This window comes from Leptosomus discolor, chromosome 17, assembly GCF_034619465.1.
Source record: "Leptosomus discolor isolate bLepDis1 chromosome 17, bLepDis1.hap2, whole genome shotgun sequence".
NCBI classification, from domain to species: domain Eukaryota; kingdom Metazoa; phylum Chordata; class Aves; order Leptosomiformes; family Leptosomidae; genus Leptosomus; species Leptosomus discolor.
The window spans coordinates 17,806,335-17,828,768 of record NC_141407.1 but is presented as its reverse complement, the minus strand read 5'-3'; the positions used below and the strand labels follow the sequence as shown (position 1 = coordinate 17,828,768).

At 63.8% G+C, this 22,434-nt stretch overlaps 1 protein-coding gene across 1 annotated transcript; it reads left to right on the top strand.

The window, feature by feature from the left end:
• The first annotated feature begins 1,384 nt into the window (after positions 1 to 1,384).
• COMMD7 (COMM domain containing 7) lies at positions 1,385 to 7,428 on the top strand. Its single transcript, XM_086474817.1, has 9 exons — positions 1,385 to 1,534; positions 3,130 to 3,183; positions 3,288 to 3,390; positions 4,865 to 4,921; positions 5,001 to 5,038; positions 5,614 to 5,704; positions 5,822 to 5,871; positions 6,382 to 6,430; positions 7,052 to 7,428. Exons 1-9 carry the CDS (start codon positions 1,385 to 1,387, stop codon positions 7,126 to 7,128), a joined length of 669 nt encoding a protein of 222 aa, XP_086330943.1. The 3' UTR covers positions 7,129 to 7,428.
• Positions 7,429 to 22,434: the final 15,006 nt, after the last annotated feature.

Sequence of the window (22,434 nt, the reverse complement as noted above, 5' to 3'; positions counted from 1 at the left end):
TTGTGGGCTGCCACAGTTTCACCTTCCACAAAGGCTTTTATAGGCTGTCCCTCCACCTGGGCAGCCGGTGAACACCTTCCCAGATAAAACGGAGCTTGTCTTCCTGCTCTTGGAAAGCTGTGAAACAGTGGCTCAAGGCAAGGGAGTCTTTAAGGATGTGATCAGCTCCATTGTCCTCTGGGGGAATACATCCAGTTTTAGCTTTTCCTGGATCAAGGCCTTCCTTCCAAGCACAAACAGAAACCAGACTGTGTAACAGAGGGTGAGGTGGTGATTTTACAACTCATCTGCCTTCCTACACGTCTCTGAATCCAAGAGACCCCCTGCTTACGTGTTATGGCAAGACTTAGGTTAAAACCTCCCTGTGAAACCCTGACCCCTTTGACATCTAGACACTTTCTGTCCAGGCTGAGCTGCCTCTTCACCTTCCTTGCAGGGAACCCGTCCATCCCACCGAGTCCAGCCGCAGCAGGAGAGCTGCTCGGCCCCTGGGGAGCTGCTCTGCCCAGGACTCGGCAGTGGGCAGCGCTGGGAGCAGCAGCCAGAGGGGGAAAATCACACCCAAGTTTTGGGTCCCAAGTGGAATTTGTGAGAGAAAAATCACATCCATCCAATAAACTATGATTTTTATTTGAGTTTTTGTGCAGAAAAACAACTTAACGCTCCAGAGGTGTCAGCCAGACTTCCACCCCGCGGGTGAAGTTTAAGCCTCCACGCACTGGAGGTACCCACAGATCCCTCCCTTTTACCCTGCAGTTTGGGCTCCACGCTGACCAGCAATCACACGTTTTGCTTTCCACGGAAGCGACCAAGTAAATAAAATTAAACATGGGGCTAAATATCCCCAGGATGGAGATCTCAGAGGAACGAAGAGTCGACATCTATTGGCACAAACGCACAGACCTATCTATACGTGTGCTGCAGCTCTGATTTTGGGGTTCTACCAACCAGTTTTGGGTAGGAAAGCAGAAGCCCATCCCAAACCTTCCCATCAAACACGATTGTTCCATATGAAGGTCGCATGAAGTCGTGCTGGGAGGTGAACCTGCCCGCGCTCCCCCCTGCCCGTGTAGGTGCAGCCTACAGACTGCGTGGCCGCTGTGAGCCCCGGGGTGGGCAACCGGGCCCGCCGGCCTGCCGGCCACCCATCCCGCCAGCCCCCAGCCCCAAGGCCACCGGCCCAGTGCCGACCAGCGGCTTCCCCAGCACTGCGGTGGGCTCCCGAAGGGGCCACCTCGGGGTGCGCCATGGGCCGGGCCGGGTCGGGCCGAGCAGGGGACGGAGGCGGGGGGGGAGACACACACACCCCCCCCCGGTGCCCTCAGCAGCCCCCTTGTCCGCCGGTGCGGGGCCGGCGGCGGCGGTGCGGAAAGTGCGGCCGCCAATGCTCAGGCTGAGGCGGGCGCCGGCGCCGGGGCCGGGCGGGGCGGGCGGAGCCGCGGCCGCCGCCATGGGGCTGCTCAACTTCACCCGCGACCCGGTGCCGGAGGCGGTGAGCGGCGACATGCACAACCTCAACCAGCTCAGCGCCCAGGTGGGGGCCGGGCCGGGCCGGGCCGGGCCGGGCCGGGCCGGGCCGGGGGAGGGCGGGGCGCGGCCGCGGGAGCAGCCCCGGCCCGGGATCCCGCGGGGCCGACGGCCCCGGAGCAGCCGCAGCCGGCCGGGGCGAGCCGCCAGCCGCGGTGCCGGGCCCAGCGGGCCCCGCAGCTCCGGAGCGGTCCCGGTACTGGACCCGGTGGGGCCCAGCAGACCCCACGCCCCCGCAGCAGCGCCGGTACTGGGTCCCATCGGGCCTCCAGCCCCCACAGCTCCAGAGCAGCCCCAGTGCCGGGCCTGGTCAGGCCCAACAGGCCCCGCAGCTCCGGAGCGGTCCCGGTACTGGACCCGGTGGGTCCCAGCGGGCCCCACACCCCCCGAGCAGCCCCGGTACTGGACCCCATCGGGCCTTCAGGCCCCACATCCCCGGAGCAGCCCTGGTGCTGGGCCCTATCAGGCCTCCAGGCAACAGCCCCCGGTCCCAGCCCCAGCCAGGCCTGGGGGCCCCGGTGCCAGAGTCACTGCTGGGTCTCAGCCTGCTCCAGCACCACGTTTCCTGGTGTCTGGGGCTGGGTTGCAGAGCACGGCCCCACGCTCAGCGGCACAGCCGTGCACCGGGCCGGGTGAGCCCTGCGCAATGCAGGAGCCTGTTTTTCAGGCTGCCAGGCAGTCGGGGTGATGGAGGGGCTCACGTTGTGCCCTGTGTGGTCTGTAGCGTCCTGCCAAGCACTGTGTTTTCTCGGTGGGACTGCGCAGTGCTCGGGTTGTGATTGCCACCCCACCACCCTCTTGTTCCGAGTCCGCTCTCCCGGTTGGCGGTACACATCTGCCTCCGGGCTGCCGACACACCGGGTGTGCAGCCGCATCTCAGAAGCTGGTTCAGCTCGCGCTGAAGTGGGTGGAAGAACTGAGGCTCTTTTAGCTCATCTTTCCAGAGCCGTGGGTAACAGCCCGGTGCCGTCTCTGGTACATGGCTGACGACGAGGGTACGACGGAATGCGCCACTGCAGCAGCAGACCAGCCTGTCGTACCCAGGAGGTCACAGCCAGCGCTGGTGCCAGCAGAGGAGGGAGGGTGGTGGTGCTCTGCCCTGCAGGGGGGCTCTCCAGCCCTGCCAGCCGCAGGCTCAGAAAACTGAAGGCGGCAACTAGACCTTTAACCAGTTCTTTTACTTTCCTGAATTAGCCTGGTTACCCCATGGGGTCTGTGAAACGTGACAGGAGATGGTCACATCTTTTCCCACTCACAGTTTTTGGATTACACAGGGTAGAGCAGCAGCTTCTGATTACCACGAGTCACAAAAGCCCTGTGCAGTACCAGCTACCGGCTGCACAAACCCTTTGAGAGCCTCCAAAAAGCATCCGTGAGCAAATCCCATCCGCGGGCATCTTGTAATGCAGAGGATGGGGGTGCCTTGCCAGCACGGGAGGTCAAACGCTGGGACCAATGTACTGGAGGCAGGTGGTGCTGCGTCCAGGTGGGATATCACCACCTAGTCGGGGTGGCGATGGGGGTGGCGATGGGGGTGGCGAGGCGCTGAGAAATGAAGGGTGTTCGTGAGCGACTCCGTAACGCTGTCCTGTTTCTTCACAGCAATTCTCGGCGCTGACTGAAGTGCTGTTCCGCTTTCTGACGGAGCCCAAGGAGGTGAGGCATGTGCTGAGTGCGCCGGGAGAAGCGTGTGAACGCAGCTCTCTGGGGGGGGAAACATGCAGAGATAAGACTGTGTCGCTGCTCTTTCTCTTGAGCAGGTAGAAAGGTTTCTGACTCAGCTGTCAGACTTTGCCACCATGAATAAAATCAGCTTGGGCCCCCTGAAGAACATTGTCAAAAGTATTCTGCTGGTACCTAACGGTAAGTGATGCATTTGCATATGCTGCCCTGAGGCCGAACTGCTGCCCCTTCCTGCGCTGCTGAGCGCCTGCAGGACTGCGGTGCACTTGGTTTGCACCCTGAGCGCCAGCGGTAGCTGACACGTGGCTTTGTGTTTAATTCTCCCGTTGAAGTGTCCCTGTTTGGTGACTCAGGCCTTGTGCACCCTGCCTGCACGCGCATTTCACAGGCTTCACTAAACTCACTTCAGGATCCGTGGCTTCAGTGCAAGCGCAACACGGTGACAGGGTGTGGTTTAGCTTGCACCTGGAAATCCCTTTTGCCGGACCAGCGCAGCCTTGTCTTGGCACCGAGTCCTTGTAGGAACTGCCATCCGGGTGACCCAGTACCGCAGTCCCTCCAGGGACGAGCGCTGTTTGAGGCAGAGCAGCGTAGGCTCCCCTCGAGAGCGGGCTGGAGGCCGGTGCAGCCCCAGGCCCTGTGAAGGAGCCGTCTGCCCTTGCAGCCTCCTTTCAGCCACACTTCGTGTCCAGCGGTTTCTCATCCGTAAGGAGGGGGGCAGAGGGGCAGGGGGTTCCCCTTGCATACCCCGGACTCCAGCACTTTATGAGATTGCTGCGACGTTGCGGCTGCCGTTCGACATGATAACGCATCGAACGCCCCCCGACACGTCCATCCCATGGATCCCTCTGGTTTGGAAGGGCCCTTTGCCGGGATCCTGCAGGCCTGGGCTCCCCGTACCTCTCTTCCTGGCAGCAGTCGTACACGACCGTTTCCCGCATTTGGCCTGAACTTTCACTCTACTCCTCCAAGCCATTTCTTCCACCCACTAGCACTGAATAATTTCCTTTCCTGCAACTGTCTTGGGGGTGTTTAATGTGGAATCGGGATTTTGCCCCTCCCTGGTCGTGGCCTCGGTGCGCTCAGCCTTGCCGTTCCCGTTCCCGCTGGAGCTTTCCCTCAGCTCCAGGATGCCCGCGGGACTGGCAGGCTCGGAGCTGGTGGGATTCCTGCTCTGGGCTGCAGCGAGCAGGATCCTTGTGAACTTCCCGGTGCCCCAGCGCCGGGCGGCAGCGCAGCGGGGGAAGGTGTTCCACGCACAGGCTCACGCCCGTGATCCACACCACAGCGGGCAGGGCAAGTTAGTAGCCTGCCAGCCTTAACAGTTCCCCTTTAACAAGCGAAGCTTCTATAGGAGCGAACGCAGCGACTTCAAAACACAACTGCTGCCGCGGTTTCCATGGAAACCTGCAAGGAAATCTCTCCCTCTCTCGGGCGCTCCCGCAGCTCCGACTTTTAAAGCGCCGGGCACCGGCAGAGACCCCGGCAGGCAGGGCTGTGCGCCCTGTCTTGAGGAGCTGGGGGTTGTTTCAAAACACAGCCCAAGAGCAGAGGCTTCCCGCCGCCGGGTCTCCGTCCCTGCCTGTGCTTAACTCGGTGAAGATCGGTTCGACTTGGGAAAAAGTGATTTTTCTCCTTTGCGTTGTTTGTTCAGGTGCCCTGAAGAGGAATTTGTCTCCCGAACAAGTCAGAGCAGATTTTATTGCTCTAGGTAGGTCACCTGACTTTCACCAAATAAAAGATAATTAATATTTATCACATGTAGTAATCTCGTGTGGTTTCTCCCACAGGCCTCAGTGAGGAGAAAGCCAGTTATTTTGCAGAGCAGGTACTGATCCATTTTCGCTCGTTTCTAAGCCAACAAAATGAGGGTCTTTGCGGGGGAGCTTGCGGAGCCCCGCTGTGCCTCCGAGGCGTGTCAGCGCTTTGGGTATTTCCTTCAAACCCAGCTCAGGATTTTGAACTGAAGATCCGCGGGCGGCTGATGAGCAGCACTTTGTCTAACCCCACTTCTGGTTTGCCGCGGCCTCTGCCTCACCGGTTCCGTGATTCCTGCGCTTCTGGGTGGTTTCATTGGATCGTTTTCCTGCTTTGCAGGCTCTGAGCCCCAGGGTCAGGCGGTTACACGAACACATGACTTTTTGGGCAGATATTGTTACACTGAACCAGTGTCAAAACCAAAACAGTGAGTTCCACTTACAGAAGCGACAAGGCAGATGGAAATCCTAGCAGGACTTGGGCGCCTTTGAAAGCCCTCCCGGCCGCGTTAGCTTGCCCCCTCGCACGCCTCCGCCTTGGGCTCCTGCCATCAGCCTGCCTGGTGTCTGGCTCGTGTTGGAATTGCAGGTAACATCAATAGAGGCCTCTCGGAACTGATTGCTCGTGTGTCTCTTGCTCTGGCAGTGGAAGGTGAACTCCCCCACCCTGACACGCCTGGCTGTTGGTCAGACGCTGATGATTAACCAGCTGATAGACATGGAGTGGAAGTTCGGAGGTAAGAGAGCTAAACCGAACTGGGTTGGGAAACCCCACAGCAGCTCTCAGCTCAAGATCTTTTAATTTCACAGTGTAGCTAACAGGTTCTCTCCCTTCTCTTCTTTCTGACTCACAGTGACTGCTGGGAGCAGTGAACTGGAAAAAGTGGGAAGTATCTTCTTACAGGTAAATCCCGACATGAGAGCGTGCAGGTTGTAGCGCAGTTAAGGAACGAGCTGCGACCAGGCGTGGGGGAAGTACTGGCTGTGAGAGGAACGAGAGGAAAGCCGGGTCTTGTAGGAACGAGCTCTGCCACAGTGCATCTGCTTCGGTCTTCTGAGCGCAACTGCTAGCAGGCAGCAGGCACGCGGCTGTTTGTTTCTCTTCTGGAGACACCGTGTGTCACAGGAGCGTAGCCCGCTCTGAAAAGCTCTTCAAAAAGCTCCATCTAGCAAAGGTCACGCTATCGTGGGGAGGGAGGGGGAATGTGATCCTTTATAAGGACTTCCAGAGATCCTCCCAATGCCTAAGGAATCTGTTCCTACGGTGTCGCTTCCCAAAAAGCCTGTCAGAGGTGTGTGTGCCTGGCAGCAGGCTGCCCGTCTGAATGCACAGCAGGCTCGTGCGCTCCTCCTTCCGTGGTGCCCAGAATACAGGTGTCTGAACTGACGTGCCTCTGCTTTTTCTTCCCCCAAGCTGAAGCTGGTCGTTAAGAAAGGGAGCCAGATGGAAAACGTATACATAGGTGAGTTAACGGTTCGGGAAGAGCTGCAAGTGTTGGAGGACGTGAGCGCGGAGCAGCAGCTCGGAGCTCCCGGGTGTTGCTGGAGCTTCGGGCATGGACGCAGCGGGGGTCACTGCGAGAGCGGCGCTGGCGGGTGCTGCGGCGCTGGCGGGTGCTGCGGCGCTGGCGGGTGCTGCGGTGCTGGCGGGTGCTGCGGCGCTGGCGGGTGCTGCGGCGCTGGCGGGTGCTGCGGCGCTGGCGGGTGCTGCGGCGCTGGCGGGTGCTGCGGCTGCTCCTGCCCTGGCCTCTCCCCCACCGCGGTCGCTCTGGGAGGATTTGGGGCGCTGCCGGTGGGGCAGCCTTCGCATAAGTAACGGGAGACGCCAGGGAGCTGTGGGCAGCGGTCAGGGCGACGTGGCAGACCGAGAAGGTGAAGTTCCCAAGTGTCGGCTGCCATTGGGGGGATCCCAGCCCGGAACGCAGCGCAGCCCAGCCAGCGTGAAGACCCGGCTGCCGAGAGCCCCAGGGTCTGCTCCGGCCAGGCTTGGGCGGACACGGGTTGCTCTGTGGTAGCACCGGAGCGGCTCTGCCGATGCTCTGGCCTGAACTCTAAGACCTGATGCCCCTTTTTTCCTCCTGCAGAGTTAACTTTGCCCCAGTTCTACAGTTTTCTGCATGAAATGGAACGGGTCAAGGCCAGCCTGGAAAGCTTTAGCTGAAACCGCCTCGGCCTGACCCGACGCCCATCCAGGGTGTTTGATTCCTCCTTGTGGGCCCACGGATCTGCTCTTCCTGGGCTGACTCTGACACCCCGTAAGAGGATGAGGCTGTGCAACGAGCAGCGGTGTCACGGCCTGGAAGGACCCATCGGTCCTTCAGAGCCTGAAACTTAGGCTCAGTGTTTCAAAGCAGCTGCACGTCCACTCATCTCTTTTTTATGCTACTGTGAGAAATTGTGGTCAGAAATACGCAGATACTGGTATTAAAACAACAAAGAAATAAACCCGTTCCCATCCTGCTCCATTTGTATCAGAGTTTGATTTTGTGAGAAAAAGAGAAACAGAAGCAAAGAACCATTTTCAGACCAGCAGAGAGGACAAGGGAGGCAAGGAGAGCACCTAACCTGGCGAATCGGTGCTCGCTTCCAGGCCTCTCGCTTCCCTTGTATGGAGAGACGGATCGATGACGTCCTTCCCGATCATCCCTCGTTACGGAAAAGTCTCGGTGGCAGACGATTTGAAATCTTAAACAACCAAACCTCTGCCTCCGTGCACAGGGGGAAAAACATCTCAGGGGTGACGAGACAAACCTGGTGTGGGTGTGCTGGGCTCTAGCGAGCGGCTCTTTAACGGGCCGTTTGTGCGACGCTGCAGTCGGATCCAGCCTGTTGCCTGGCGGACGTGACACCCAAACCCCAGGAACCACCATCAGCTCGACTCCTCGGCTGCCTGACGGCGAGGGCGAGCTCTTCATCAGGAAGCAGAGGGGTGCCCCTGACCTGGCACGGGGGCAGTGGAAGATCTTGTGTTCACTGAGGTTCCCCCCACGTCCAGACCATTTAATTGCCCATCGCCTCTCGGCAGCCCGAGCTTGCTGTAGCCTTCTCCCATGGCACAGCGCCGAACCTTCCCTCTCACAGCCCCCTCCTTCCACCACTGGGACTTCCCGGGGCCCCCTCCATGTCCCTCGCACGCTCAGTGGTCACAGTGGAGGGAATAAAGTGCAGCACCGGGGAAGATGCCAGTGAGATTTCTCCACTTCCAGCCGACACCTGAGGTAACTCACTGTGCCGGGGCACCCTCAAGGCTGCTGTGGGACCAGAAGCACCGCGGCTGCCTCTGGGTGTGTCTGCTCCCAGTTAAAGCCGCGCACAAAAAGACAGTTTCTGCAAGAAAAGCGTCACAAAGCTCCCTGCAACTCACTGCTTTACCCGCTGGCTTTCAGCTTGTGGAAAACCCGGCAGTTTTCTGCGTTGCATTTCATGCAGCCCTGCGTGGGTGACTAGAACCGATAATGGGCCCAACCGTGTGTTTGGGAATCAGCTCGGGGAGCCCTGCTGGCAAACCTGGGGACAGTATTTGCATGTTTATTTTCCCGTGTATCAGGCCATTCGCAAGCATTTCAAACTTTGTCACACTTTTACGGTAAAAATATATTAAGAAAAAAATCCTCTGAAATAACATCCTGCGAAATATTCCGTCTCCTTTTGGGTGGCAGGAAAAGCTGTTTCAGGGAGGAAGAAAAGGGCTGCTTTCTCAAGACAAAAGGAATTTTTCTGCTTTACGTTTTCTGCTGCCTGTTCCGATTATTTCTCCTCGCCCTCCCGGTGCCAGGGCGGCACCACTCAACCCTATCCGGTTACGGCGGGAGGTGGACCGCGGCGATGCCGCAGAAGATGCCAGGCGCAGCTGTGGGTCAGGAATCCGCCACCCCCCCGCGCTCCTCCCCCTGCCCCGTTGGGATTAAGCCGCTGGGGGCTGACGCACGCCGCAGCCCGCTGACCCCAAGCACAGGGGTCGCCTCCGTGCTGCTCCGCCATCCCCACGGCCCTCAGGGTGCTGCCGCCATGGCGCGACCTTCGTCCTGCCGCCGGCGCTCCCCCGTACCCCAGGAGCGCCCTTTCCTCCCGCGCTTGGCTGTGCGTGAGCCGAGCTGCCAAACCGCGGCGGGGAAGGAGCCGGCACCGGCACGGGACGACGCCAACCTCGGGGGAACCGGGTCGCCCTCCCGCTCGGGCCTGCCGGGGGCCAGCGCGGCGCTGGGAAGAGCAGCGCGGCAGCCATGCCTCCCCTGCGCAGCACGGGCCCGGCTTTGCCGCCGGCGCACGGGGCGATGGCGAACGCCCAGACCCCCGCGCTGGGACCCGGCAGCCGGCGAGCGCAGCCTGGCAGGGCCGCGGGGAGGGTTGGGTGGGCACCGAGCCGCAGCCGGGAGGGAAGGGGCTGCCGCGGTGCCCGTTTTGCCGGGGTTTCCGGGCGGCCCCGCGGTGCTCGGCGCACGCGGCCCCTTCCGGCTCCCGTCGAGCCCAGCCAGGCGAGCGCTAATCTCCGCGGGACAGCGGGCGCGGGGGAAACAGGGGCCTCTTACCAGCTTGGGGGGAACTCCCTGCACTCCTGCAGCGGTTTGCCTCCCCGAGGGCTCTCTCGGCCCATTTCCTCCGGGACCGGCCGTGCCGCAGCCCCCCCGGTTCCTGCCCAGGCCCCCGCTGCAGGGGTGGGAGCGCGGGAACACGTTGGGCCCTCCCGGCTGCGCCGCAGCCCCGAGCGTGGGGGCTGCAGCGGGGCACGGGTGGCTCAGCTGCGCCGAAGCTGCAGTGCGGTCGCCCCCCCTGCATGTGCAGATGCTCGGGCAGCCCCGCTCGCCGCGGTGGGGACCCTCTGCCACCTCGGGGACCACCCTATTGCACCCAGGGCTGTGGGCAGTCTCTCCTGAGCCCGGGGGAGATGGCAGCGTGGTCCCCAGGAGCCAGGCTGCAGCGGGTCCCATGTTCCCAGGCATCCCACGCTCTCATCCCTGCCAGCCGCCCGCAAAGCCGCACCAGAGCAGCCGGGATACAGGGACAGTCGCTTCCCAGCACCAATCCAGTGCTGTTGTGATTCTCAACCATGTCAGATGCTAACGACCAAGGCAGCCGGGGTGGTTTTGGATGCAGCATCTTCTCCCCACTGGAGACGCCAATGCCCCGAGAACAAAAGCCTCGGCGGCGCCCGCCACCCTCCCCCTGCTCGGAGGTAGCAGAGCAGACACAGGCTCCGCTTCCGCTCCTGCCCGCGGGGAAGGAAGGAACCGGGGCCCGCTGCTGGCTCTGCCCGACCTTGAACGGGTTGTGTGGGAACGGGCAGAGCTCCCGCGGGAACCCCCGGCTTTCGCAGACCTCGCCGGGAGCTGCTCCACGCCGAGGGCTTTGACAGCTCGGTCTGTCTCCCTGTCCCAGCTTTCCTGTTTGCAAAATAGGGCAAGAAATCTCGGGGCTGGCCGACCGCTGGGAACGAGCCACGGGAGGTGAGACAAGCTGGGGAGAAGAACCAGCAGGCGACAGCCCTGACAGCAGCCCGGAGCTCAGCCCAGCGCCGGGCACAGCCCGCAGCTTGCAGTGAGGGTGCAGTGTCCTGCCTGGCCCCGCCGAACACCAGCTCTGGGGGAAAGGAAGAGGCGTTGCCTCCATGATGGCGTTAATCCCGCACAGAGCAGCGCGGCTGGTGAAGCCAGTCCTGCCCCTCCTCACCCTACGCCCTCCCCGATTCCTCCAGGTTTGGGGCTGATGCAGCACCCAGGCTGTCACCCAGCTGCAAAGTGCAGCTCCCAAAATTGCTTTGTCTGCCCGGGGACAGCAGTCCTGAGTGCACAGGAGGCCTCAGGGCAGTGCCACCAACCTGCGGTGCCACCTGTGTCCCTGGGGACAGGGACCTGATGGGGTGCATGGGGCTCCCCGGGGCTCCCGTGGCCCACACTCCAGGGAGAGGCCCTCGGCATCTGCCTCCCTTACCGGGAGCGGGCAGGCGAGCGCTGTGCTCGGCGCAGCACCATGCCAGTACTGAGGACACGCTCCCCAGGAACGAGCCCTCTGCCTGTCTCAGGACGGGCTTCTCCTGCACCCATCCTGCTCGGGACAGGAGCGAGGCGTCCCACCCTGCCTGTGGAACACGCTGCTGCCTCCCGTTCTCGCAGGAAGGCGGGAGGAAAGCTGGTGGTGTCCGAGGCAGTGGAAATATTCCTAGCATGTCCTCTTCTCCTAAGCCTTGCCATCTCTCTAGGCACTTCTTTGTCCAGGCACACTGGGAACAATTGGGGTTGCTCAGCCAGACCGCAGGCTGTCAATCAGCAGAGCAAATGAATGCTCAGGCATAAGGAACCCATCTTCTCCCGCAGCACGGGGAGGTGGCTGCCAGAAACAGGGCCTGTGGCACAACAGCACAGGCAGCAAACAATTCCCGGGCACCAGCACCAGCCCCGAGAAGGACGGTGGGAGCTCACCAGCCCATCTGAGAAATGGGAGACCGGGAGGGGATTGCTGTGCTTCCCCAGACCCCGCTGCGGGGCTGGGGTCTGTGTGGTCGGCACAATGCAGGTGCCCCAACAGCCAGTGCCAAGGTCCCCGCGTGCACCCACATTGCCAGCCCTGAGCACCAGCTCCACAGGCGGCCGAGAAGGAGCCAGATCTCAGGAGCCAGAGAGGAGGCCCCTGAGCTGTGGGATCAGGGCTGGGCTGGCCCCCCCCAGCACCCAGCACCCTCGGGACAGCCCTACCCAGGACCGACGGCGGTTGTTTCCCTGGCAGGCACGGCTTCGTTACCAGCATCTGGACCCTCTGTGACAATCCCACCCAACATGGTGCATGGCGGGGGGAGCACCCTGCCAGCCGCCCGCCCAGGCGGCTCAGCGACCATTTCCCAGCGCCCAGCTCCATTTTATCGGGCTGCTCTGTCCCAGGGGCATCGCAGCCAGAGCGCAGCCGCTAACGAGGTTATCCCCGACAGAGCCACCGAGTCCTCCACCGAAAGAGAGGGAAAGCGGGGTTAACCCTTGTGCTGCAGCCACATCTCGCAGCGCTGGGGAATATCTTTGTTTGAAAGCGCGCTCTTAACGAGTCCCACTGGTGATGGGCTGCTGCAAAACACCAGGCAAGGAGCCCCGGTGCCGCCATCCCCTGCGCCACAGCATCCCTGCTCTGAGTGACCCCGCACCCCTAACAGCGGCGCTGGGCCCGGAGGCAGCGCCAGCCCTTGTGCACGGTGCCCTCGGGCCGGGTTTCGGGGCAGCAGCCCCAGGGAGGACCTTGCGTGTCCCCATGGGCAGCCCAGCCCAAATCCTTCCCTCGGCTTTCTTCCACGCCAGCGGGTGGGATGGTGACCTGGGAGCGGGACGCTGCCGGCCTGCGGACGGGAGCCCCTGCTTGACCGAGGCTGGGGGGGAGCGTTGCAGCATCGCACCGCCCTCACCTCTGTGCAGAAATTTGGGGGGTGCAAGCAAGGTCAAGGGCCCTTCCCTTGCTGCGACCCTGCTCCATACCATCCCCCGCGCTGGCCAGACCCACCGTCCCCCAGGGCTGGGGACCACCCTGCACACTCACCCCACCAGCCGGGGCAGCTCCATTTTCCCGGCTCGGCAGGGCAGGGTTTGGGGTGGGGGTCCCCAAGCAGGAGCCCACCCCACCCACCCACCCACCCCGTTTCCTCCACGCCTCACACCGCTGCTGAGCCCGGGCAAACTCACGACACGGCGCGGAGCCGGGCGCTGCCCCCCCCCCCCCCGCGGTGCGCAGCGCGGAGCAGCAGGGGGCGCCAGAGCACCGCGCAGCGCCGCGGCTCCGCGCCCCCACCCCCCTCCCGCTCCCCCCTCCGGGCATCGCTCCCTGCATCCACCGCTCCCCTCCTCCTCCTCCTCCTCCTCCTCCCTCCCCGGGGCATCCCGCCCTCCATCCCCCGGGATCTCTCCCTGCATCCCTCCCTCCCTCCCTCCCTCCCTCCCTCGGCCACCCCCCTTCCCTCCGAGCATCCCTCCCCTGCCCCAACCCGCCACCCGGTCTCCACCGACCCTCCCTCCCCTGCCCTATCCCTCCTCCCGCTCCCAGCAGGCAGGACCCCCCCTCCTCCCGCCGCACCATCTCCCCCGCAGTCCCCTTCCCAGCCGGGAGCCCCGAAGCCACCCCAGACCCCCCCACCCCAGACACCGCCCGGCCTCTGCCGGACCCCCCAGTGCTGCCCCTGCAGCAGCGAGCAGAGCCCCCAGCGCCAGCTCAGCCTCCGGGCTGGGGGCAACACACACACATCCCCCACACCCCCCCCTCGACTTCCCAGCTGTCTTCAGAACGCAATAAAATGGACAAAACGGCTGTCCCCATCCCCTGCCATCACCCCAGGGAGGGTACCCGAGCAGGCCCTGTCCCACGCCCAAACATGTGCCAGGTCGGGGCATCGCTGGGGTTGGGTTTGCAAAGAGCAGATTAAGAATAATAATAGGGAGGAACCCACCTCGCTGGGGGCCACCTCACGGCACCTGGTTACCCGGCCAGGCAGGCTGGTATTTTTAGCTGCCACTACTGACAAATTGCCTGTATACACATGTATATTTATACACATAAAAGTTACCAACCCACCATCTATGTGGGACGCTGGTGGGTGCCTGGGCCCCAGTGGCCCCAAGGAAGGCAGCAGGAGTGGGGGACAAGGGGGTGGCCGGTTCCCTCGGGATGCCAGACCCTTCGCAGCCACCCCTGGTGCGGAGCCAGGGACCCTGGGGTCAGGCAGAGCCCCACGGGCTGCCCCAGCCGCCAGGGTCCCGCTGTGTGGGGAGGGACACAAGGCCCATGGGGCTGGAGCCCACGGGGCATGGCCGCGGCCAGAGCCCCTCCACACCAGGCTATGGGTGCAGGGGGGCTTTAGCAGAGCGCTGCCGGAGCTGGGTAAAGAGAGGGGGAGCACACGCCTTTTCACCCGTTTTTCTACTCGATACGTCTCACATACAAGTGAATTCTGAGCACACAATGCAGTTATTGAATAAAATTATGCTTTTTTTAGTACTTCTATGTATGTCATTTTTCAGGCTCTGCCTAGAAATGAACCTTACAGCCAGGAGCAGAGAGATCGGAAGGAAGAGCCAGGCCAAGCCCAGACCCCGCACCGGACTCGGAGGGTTGCAAAACATGTGGATGCAAGCACAGCACCACTGACAAGAGCAGCTCATGGGTGGCACGTCCAACCCTCGCGGGTGACAAGCCCATCACTCCTTCCGGCCCGGGGAAGGAGGAAAAAGCACTCCTGGCTGGAGCAGGGACATGCAGGGAGGCCAGACGCCGCAGCCAGCCCAGGGGCAGCCTCTCCTGTCCCCGTCACCATCACCCACAAGGACGAGTCCTGCCTTCCCCTCCGCCATCTCGCTCACCCTCCAGGCAGCAAAGCCGAGGCACTGCCAGCTCCATCCGCACAGCGCGCCGAGCTCCGGGCCAAGGGGCAGGACCCCCCAATCACGTTTTCTTGGAGCACATTGTGCTCCCGCCCTGCCAAGGGTGTTAGAAATCGGCGGCTGTAATAATGGTGCCGTGAATAACTGCAGCTCACTCACTGCAACCTCCCAGCCCGCTGCGTGCTCCTGCTCTGCCTCCAGCTCCAGCCTCATCCCATCCCGAGGCTGTTCCCTGCCATCATGTGCCCCCTTTCCAGCCTGCCTTATAGCCTCCTGCCCCCAGCCCTGCCCCAGCCCAGGTGCCCACAGTCCCCAATCCCTCCTAACCAAGGGCTCCCCGTTAACGCTTCTCCCTCCTGCAGCTGCTTTGGCTTTTATCACTCCCCTCCCAGCAGGATTCCCATCGGCTGGGGGCACAAAAACCCCCCAAATGGGGGATCTGCTGTCCTGTGATAGGCAGTGTTGCCTAAACGTGGTGCAGCACAAAGGGCTTGCAGAGCTTTTTACGGCTGCTGATCCCTGCGCCACCAGCCCAGAGCTGCCTGGAGCAGAGTCCGCCCTTGTAGCTGGCATTCTGCAACAGACCCTCCCGAGGGCCCCCCCGAAGGGCTGGGGTGCAGCACCCCACTCCTGGCCGTGACAACCCGGCCGGAGGGCAGCAGGTACTCCTCTGTCACCGAAACCGGCTGCGGCGGCTCTGGCTGCGGTGGTGCCATCTGTTCGGCAGGCACAGCCCCATGTCACGCTGTGCTGCAGGAGCGATGCCAAAGCGCCGGGACGCTGCTGGGGCGCCCGCACAGGAGCCAGGCTTTGAGTGTGGTGATCGAGGCCATTTTCAGCCCTGGTGAAAGGACAAGGGCACAGATGCCAGCGGCACCTTCCCCGGCTCCGTAGAGGAGCCCTGCGGGGTGGTGCTGTGGGTGCTGCGGCTGCGGGGGCAGCCAGGGAGGGGTGCTGGGGCTCTGGTGGGGGCAGCTCACCAGCCCACCCGTGGCTCGGGAAGGCGGGTGCCTTGTGGGGTCCCAGCAGCAACAGAAACACCAGCACGTCCCAGCGAGGACACAGCGGTCGCAGGGCTGGAGCGGTGCTGGGAAGCCTCGTGCTGGGCTCCGTCCCGCTCCACTTGCTTGTGAGTGAAAGGATTTGTCAACAGGGAGCTGATGAGTCCCACGGGGCTGCCAGCTCGCCTGCCTCCCCGCACCTCCTGCCTGGCAGGCGGCTTCCTGACGGCACACGGCCGGCGCAGGCACCGAGAGCAGGCTGGCCCTGAGCAGCCGACTGTGCCGGAGGGTCTGCGCCCGCTGTCCCACCCAGCAGCCCGGCATGGGGTCCCCAACCCTGCTGCCCAGGCAGCGTGGTGGCTCTGAGGGCGCTGACCCCACAAGGCGTTTCTGCAAGATGCTCGGCGTAGCCCGGGCAGTGCTTGGCACACGGAGCAGCCACACGCCGCGGCGAGAGGACTATCCCTTTCACGGGGAGAACAAGAGCAGCTCTCTGATGGCTGCCTGGTCCCTTGTAAACACCAACCTGGAGCGCATCGAATTACAGCCGCTGCAGCGGCTCCGAACAAGATGGCAATCAGGAGCGTGGAGGCACCGGGCTGGCACAGCGGGTGCTGCGGGGAGAGCCGGGGGCCCGGCCCGGTGGCACCGCTGAGGCCACGACACTCGCCCCTGCACCGCAGGGCTGCTGGGGCCCAGTGCGGGCCGTGGTCCTGCTGCCAGCCCGAGCCTGGGGTGCACAGGACCTGCCCTGCCCTCCGCCCCCAGCCCCAGCGGGACCCTTGGTGGCACTCCCCTGGGTTGCCCGGGTGCAGGTGCAGAGGGGGGACCCGGTGGGCACAGGGCACCCACGGCGGGGAAAGCACCACGGCTCGGCCGCAGCCCTCGGCGGCCACGGGTGTGTGGCATGGATGGCTCCCACGGGGAGGGCTGGGGTGGACCAAGGTGTGCGGACCCTAGTGCGCTGCTGCCGCCCTCCCTCCCTCCCTCCCGGCGCCACCGCCCAGGGGACGCACCGTCCCTGCAGCCTGCGGCTTCTCCCCAAACCCACCCCGTTGCAGCAGGGCCCGTGCCCCGGCTGCAGCCCTGGCGCCATGCAGAGCTCGCAGACCCTTTGCAGGCAGGCACAGCCTGGCAGAGCAGAGGCCCGGGACCAGGCAGCTGCCAGAGCTGCAGGCAGCTGCCTGCAGCGCAGCTCCCCCCCCGGTTCCGGGCAGGAGCCTGCCCCCGCCTCGCCCGCCCGCCCCCCCCCCCGCCCCGCTGCTCCCCGCCGGGGTCCGGCCCCGCCGTTGCGGCTCTCCCGGCCCCCGCTGCGGGGAGGAGGCAGCCGGCACCGCCCCCCCTCGCTCCCGCACACCCCACACCCCCCCCCCCCGGGCTCCAGCAAGGACCGAGCGCTTCCCTCCGACCCGGCGCTCCCGCAGCCCCGCACGGTGCGGGGGCGCCGGGCACCGTCCTGCCGCGCCGCGGCCCCTCTCTCCTCCCCCCCCCCCGCGGCGGGGATCTGTTGTCCCGGTCCCCTCGCCACGCCCCGGGTCCTCCCGGTCCCTCCCGGGGTGCAGCGGTGCCGGCGGGGACACTGGGGCTGCGCCTCCGCACCGGCCCCACGCTGCGGCAGCTGGCGGGGGGGGCGGGCGGCGGATCAGCTGCGCGCTGGGGCCGGGGATCAGCTGCGCTCCGCTCCGCTCCGGCTGGGCACCCCCCTCCCCGCTCCCCGGGGGGAGGCGAGGGGCGGCAACGCCCCCCCCCCCCCCCCCCCCTCCGGTCACCTCCCGCCCGTCGCTCCCGGGCCGGCGCTGCCCGCCCTACCTGCCCGCCGCCCCTCCCGGCCCTCCCCGGGGCCGCTGGCTGCCGCCCAGCCCGGAGCTGCCCTGCTCTCCTCCTCCTCCTCCTCCTCTCCTCCTGCGGGCGCTGGCAGCAGCGTGCACAGCCCTGTCTAATCTCACGGGTATAAAATCCACTCTGCGGCTTTAGCCGAGGAGCAGACGGGAGCGGTTCCCGGGCGGTTCCCGGGCGGTGCGGGGCTGCGGGACCCGCCGGTCGGAGGGGTCGGGGAACCGAGCGGCGGCGGGCAGGAGGGAGATGCTCTCCGGCGGCGGCGACGATCCGGCCGAACCCTCCCCGCATATCGCAGCCATAGCAACAGCGAGGGGCTGTCCCAGCCGGAGTCTGCAGTGCAATAAAAGGAGAGAGAGGGACGCAGGGAAAGAAAGAGCCGCGCGTTGCGCTGGGCAATCTCCTAAGGGGTTGGCACAAACAAACAGCAACTGGAAGCCACTGGAGCCAATCCCCCAGCTCCCTTTGTAATGCTTTCTGACACAGATTCCCTCTCCATGGCTGACTTTGCAAGTTTCCCCATCCCTCCTCGCACGGCTTCTTTTTCGTGCGACTGAATTATACACGCGAGGGGGGACATGCTGGAAATTCTAGTGGGGAAAAAAAAAAAAAAAATGTGCAGGTTTGCGCAGGAGGCTGCAGCCTGGCCGCCTCCAGGACTCCTCCTGCGAGCGCAGAGGGACGGGACCTGGTCCCAGGTCAGCAGCATGAAAGCCCGTGAATTTGGAAAGCACCGAGAACGAAGCTGTTCCTGGAGAGCGGCAGGGGGGCAGAGCCGGACGCTGCGGTGGGCACCAGGACCGCGGCCCCTCCACCCACCGCGGCCGCGGTCCCAGCGCGCAGCACCCCCGGGGATGGAAGGCGAGGCATTCCCTTCCCCTGAGAAAGGGCTCCTTTAGGGGCCGGCAGAAAATACGCAGATCTGGCAGGGCCGGGCCTCTGAGCCTCTCCGGCAGCCTTCCTCCCCCCATCCTCCCCCCATCCTCCCCCCATCCCTGCAGTTGGATGGGAGCGAGCGGAGCCCCGAGCAGCAGGGCCGGAGGGAGCGAGGGGGCGGCGGGGGAGGCTGGAGGCTGAGATTTGGGATGCCGTGGAGCAGGACGGGGAGATGTGCGTGGGATAGCGGCTCCTCCAGACAGCGGGCATGCGGAGAAGGCTCCTGCTCCCCGCAAGCCCGGGTGGGTGGAGCGTGCTGTCACTTTTTGGTGCTGGGCAAGCCCGGCATCGCTGTCGCAGAATCGCTGCTTGTGCTCTGATGAGTCAGGAACAGCTCCGCCACGTTTTCCTCCTACCAGGCAGCGTCCCGTGGCGGGTCGGTCGTGCTCCGCACCGGGACGCTCCCGCACACGCGGTGCCGGTTTGGGCTCCGGAGCCAGGCGGGTGGGTGAAAGCTCCGGCGGCGACTCCCCGGGAAGCCCCTCCGGAGCGAAGGGCTGCGCAGGGAGGAGGACACTGACCTGCCACTCGGGCGAGATGCGGAGCGCCTGGCGCAGGCGGTGATCCCGCGGGACACGGGCATGTTCCTGTGCCTGCGTCCCACCTCCTCTGCCAGACAATGGAACACTGCCCTCCTTCCCAAGTCGCAGCAGAACAAATAAAGCGAGCGCCATATGGTGCCAAGACACGCTGGAAATGGGGCCAAGCCCGGGAGGTAGGGGGGATGGCAAGCCTCCATCCCCACGCCAGTCCCCATCTCCAGCTCCAGGCCAGGACTGGCCTTGGGGGAGCGCTGCACCCGCTCTCCTCCCCCCGCAGCCGCTGCCTCACTCCCCGGGTGCCGGGCACAGCTCCGCATTTCAGCCGTGGCTTTGCAGTGACCCGCTTGCCCTCCTCCCTGCCCGCAGTCTTGGGGAGCACAGAAACCAAAGCTATCCCTAAGAGCGCTCCTTCCTCTAAGGACTGGGCTGGGGGACGCAAGAGTCCCTGCTGGACCAGCACCGGGGCACTGTCAGGAGGTAACGCACACGACCCGCTGCCCTTCCCCCAGAACTACCAACAGGAGCAGAAGCTGCAGCCAGGGTGTCCTCTAAAGCCCCCACAGCCCTGGGGCTGGAGGAGAAGCTTCCCCACAGCTCTAGGACACCATGGATACAGGACCCTCCCGTGAGCAGAGTGTGGCATCATCTTCCCGCCTGCCACAGCCACCCTCCTGCCTGGACACGCTCCCAAAGACCTGCAGCTCACGGATGCCCTGTGTGTTTTCAGGGGAGTCCCCTCCAAACACAGGCACCCGGAGGTGAGGCACCTCCAAGCAGAGCTGGGCATCCCCATGGCTGGGCTTTCAGAGGTGCTGAGTGCCTGCGGTTCCCCTGCAGCCAGTTCGGTGGAGCAGATGCTCATCCCCCGAGCACCCAGCCCACCCTGGCTGCCTGCGGGTAGGGCCCGACCCGGGACAGCAGATCTGAGCTTCCTCGGGGGCTGGGCGTGATGAGCTCCTGGGGGAAGAAGGGCTCCAGGAGACTCCCCCCAGACTCTATCAGACCTTCTGCAGGTTTGGCAAGCAGACACCAGCCTCCGTTGCGCCTGGGAGCCCCCTTTGCAGAACCAGTGTGGCACCTACCCGCCCTGCCACCCCGTTCCCTCTCCAAGGGCCTCAGGGAGGGAAGTGCTTGGCTGAATCGAACTTAGGATCTCTGGAAGGTTTGGTAGCCACGGGGCTCAACTCTATCACTTGCTAATGCGAGCGGATCATTTGCACCTGAGTCATGCCGAGGAGAGTCGAGTAAGTTGTGCAAGCAAAGGAGTTTATTGAATCATACACAAAAATGTAGGGATGATAAGGATCAAACAGGACCTGGGAGCAGCCCACAGTTCTCTGTCTCTGTGCCATCCTCCTTTCCCATTTAAAGAGGCAGCACTGCCTGATGGAGAGCCCCACTGCCCCGGTCCCAGGGGTCCCTACCTGCCGCCAGCCTCCAGCAAGGCGCTCAGCCTCTGGAAATGCTCCGCACCGACTCGTGCTGGAGGGTGCTCGGCAGATGCAAAGCGCTGTATGAAAATCGTGTTATTCATTGCCAGGGCTAGAGATAACGGGGAGAAGCAAGGGGCAGCCTGGTCCTGCACAGCCTACCTGGACTTCTGCGGAGCGAACGCGGTCCCAGCAGAGGGTCCTGGCTGCAATGCTCTTAGTTGGCCGGTGCCTGCGGAGGTCTGCGCTCATCGTGGTCCCAGCTCCACTTGGACTTCCTACCCCACCAAGTGCTGGTAAACAGAAAAAAATGTACGATGGATGCACTGAGGTTCATAGTCACACGGAGTACAGCGGGGTCTGGTCAGAAGGGGACCTTCTGCATCATTTTTTTCCCTAAATTCCAAGGTGGGACTTGCTGAAGCAGGGACGATCCAGAGCACACAGGTCTGGATCCGGATTTTTGAACACCCCCAGGGTTAGATCCAGGGCAGTGTTAAATGCCAGTAGGCAAAAGAACAGCAGCAACACCAGGAACAAAGGGGACGTGGGTGTTTTGGGCAGGCGAAGGGGCAGGCTGGCTCCTAGGAGCAGAGGAGGAGTTGCTGGGAGGAAGGGTGTTAGGGCATGCCAGAGACGGGCACCGCTAGGAAAGCGTGTGCAGCCGCCAGGTGAGGCCGGGGATCCCGGGTGGATCACCAGGCAGCGGCTGGCAGCGGGCTCCACCGCGCACCGGGGACCAGCGAGGAGGGTCACCCCGCGGAGCAGCCGCCCACCTTTCCCCAGCGGTGGCTGTCGCCGGGGGACAGACCATCCGGTCACGGCGCTGGCACCGCGGCTGCACACACAGCATGGTGCCTGGGCGCTGCGGGGGCGAGCAGCGAGCCCAGCCTGATCCAGCAAGTCCCTGAGCTGCAGGCGATGGCAGCGCAGGCAGGGAGCGCAGGCAGCGCTGCCGGCAGCAGGCAGCAGCCTACGCAGGGGACAGGAGCTGGGGAAGCCCTGGGTCCATGCCACGACCCAGGACCCCGCAGCTTCCGAGGCCCCTGACCGGAGCGGACGGCTCCTGGGGGCTTCGCACCCGGGGATGCCACCGCCACGTCAGCCGGGTCCTGCTCATCCGCAGACAGGCCTGGGGCCTGCGCCCAGCAGGAGGTACGGCAGGATCGGGCCCAGAGCAATCTGTTCCGGCAGAAGTGGGTGGCAAACGAATGGAAACGGGAGAACAACTCCCCGGGAGCTCCGGAGCGGGGCGTTAGCAGCGAGCAGAGCTCCAACGAGCCGCGGAGAAGGCTGGAGCCCTCCATGCCATCTCATCGCTGCTGCTCTGCGTCGGATTTCCCAGGAGCCCTGCAGCCTCGGCCTCATTAATTATGCAAATGAAAAGGTGTTGCCAACGCGGCCGTCCCTGGGCAGGATCCCTGCGCCTGGAGTTGGGCTCCGGCGGCGGCCGCTCCCCCTGGCTGGGGCAGGAGGGTCCGGGAGCGCATCAGGCAGGATGGATGTTTGCAATAATTATCCAGTCATCCCCTTCAAGTGTACCGCAGCCATAGCAACAGACAGATGTTCTGTCCCAGCCAGAGTCCACAGCGAGCTGGGGAGAGAAGCACAAAAATTAACCCGTTCGGCCCCAGGACGACACAGAATCCACCTTATTCCGGGACCAGACCTGACTTCCACATCCCCAAGAAAATTCTAGGAAATCAGGCGAAAAAACAGCCACGCACCTCCCAGATAAACCCAACAGAAACCGCCCCAGAGTTCGCTCAGGCGCTGCCTGGCACAAAAAGTTGATCAGCGGCAGCAGCAGCGCCCTGCAGGCTGGTGGCCTGGCTCTGCCCGGTGCCCCAGCGCTCGTCCCGTTACCGGTAATGAGCCCTGTTCGTGCTCAGCGTCCCTCGGGGGCGACGCCGCAGGTGAGGCTCTCCAGGTCTGGTGGTAACGAGCCTTTGGAGACGTACGGCACCGGGGAGCCTGTTCAGGGACGGCCACCAGCAGCACGGTCTCTGCGCTCAGCACCCACACAGCAGCCGCTGCGCAGACCACGCTGGGCACCTGCCGGGCAGGGAAGGGGAGAGATGAGCCACAAGGACGAGCGTCCACTGCTAAGCCAAGAGCTGTGGCAGAGCGTTTATTCGGAGGTGGGATGCAGCCAGACTGGAGGATAGCCGGAATTTCATTATCCCGCTGCCGCGCAGGTTTCCAGCATTCAGCCCGAGCCCATTAAATCCCACCCATAAATATCATCACAAGGCCCCTCATGCCCACCAGCACACTGGAAATTTAAACCCAGCTTCTCCAGGGGGCCTTGATGAGCAGGCAGCCCTCCCAGGCACAAGGTCTCTGCTGCCTCCTCCCTTCCCCACCGGCCAGCAACG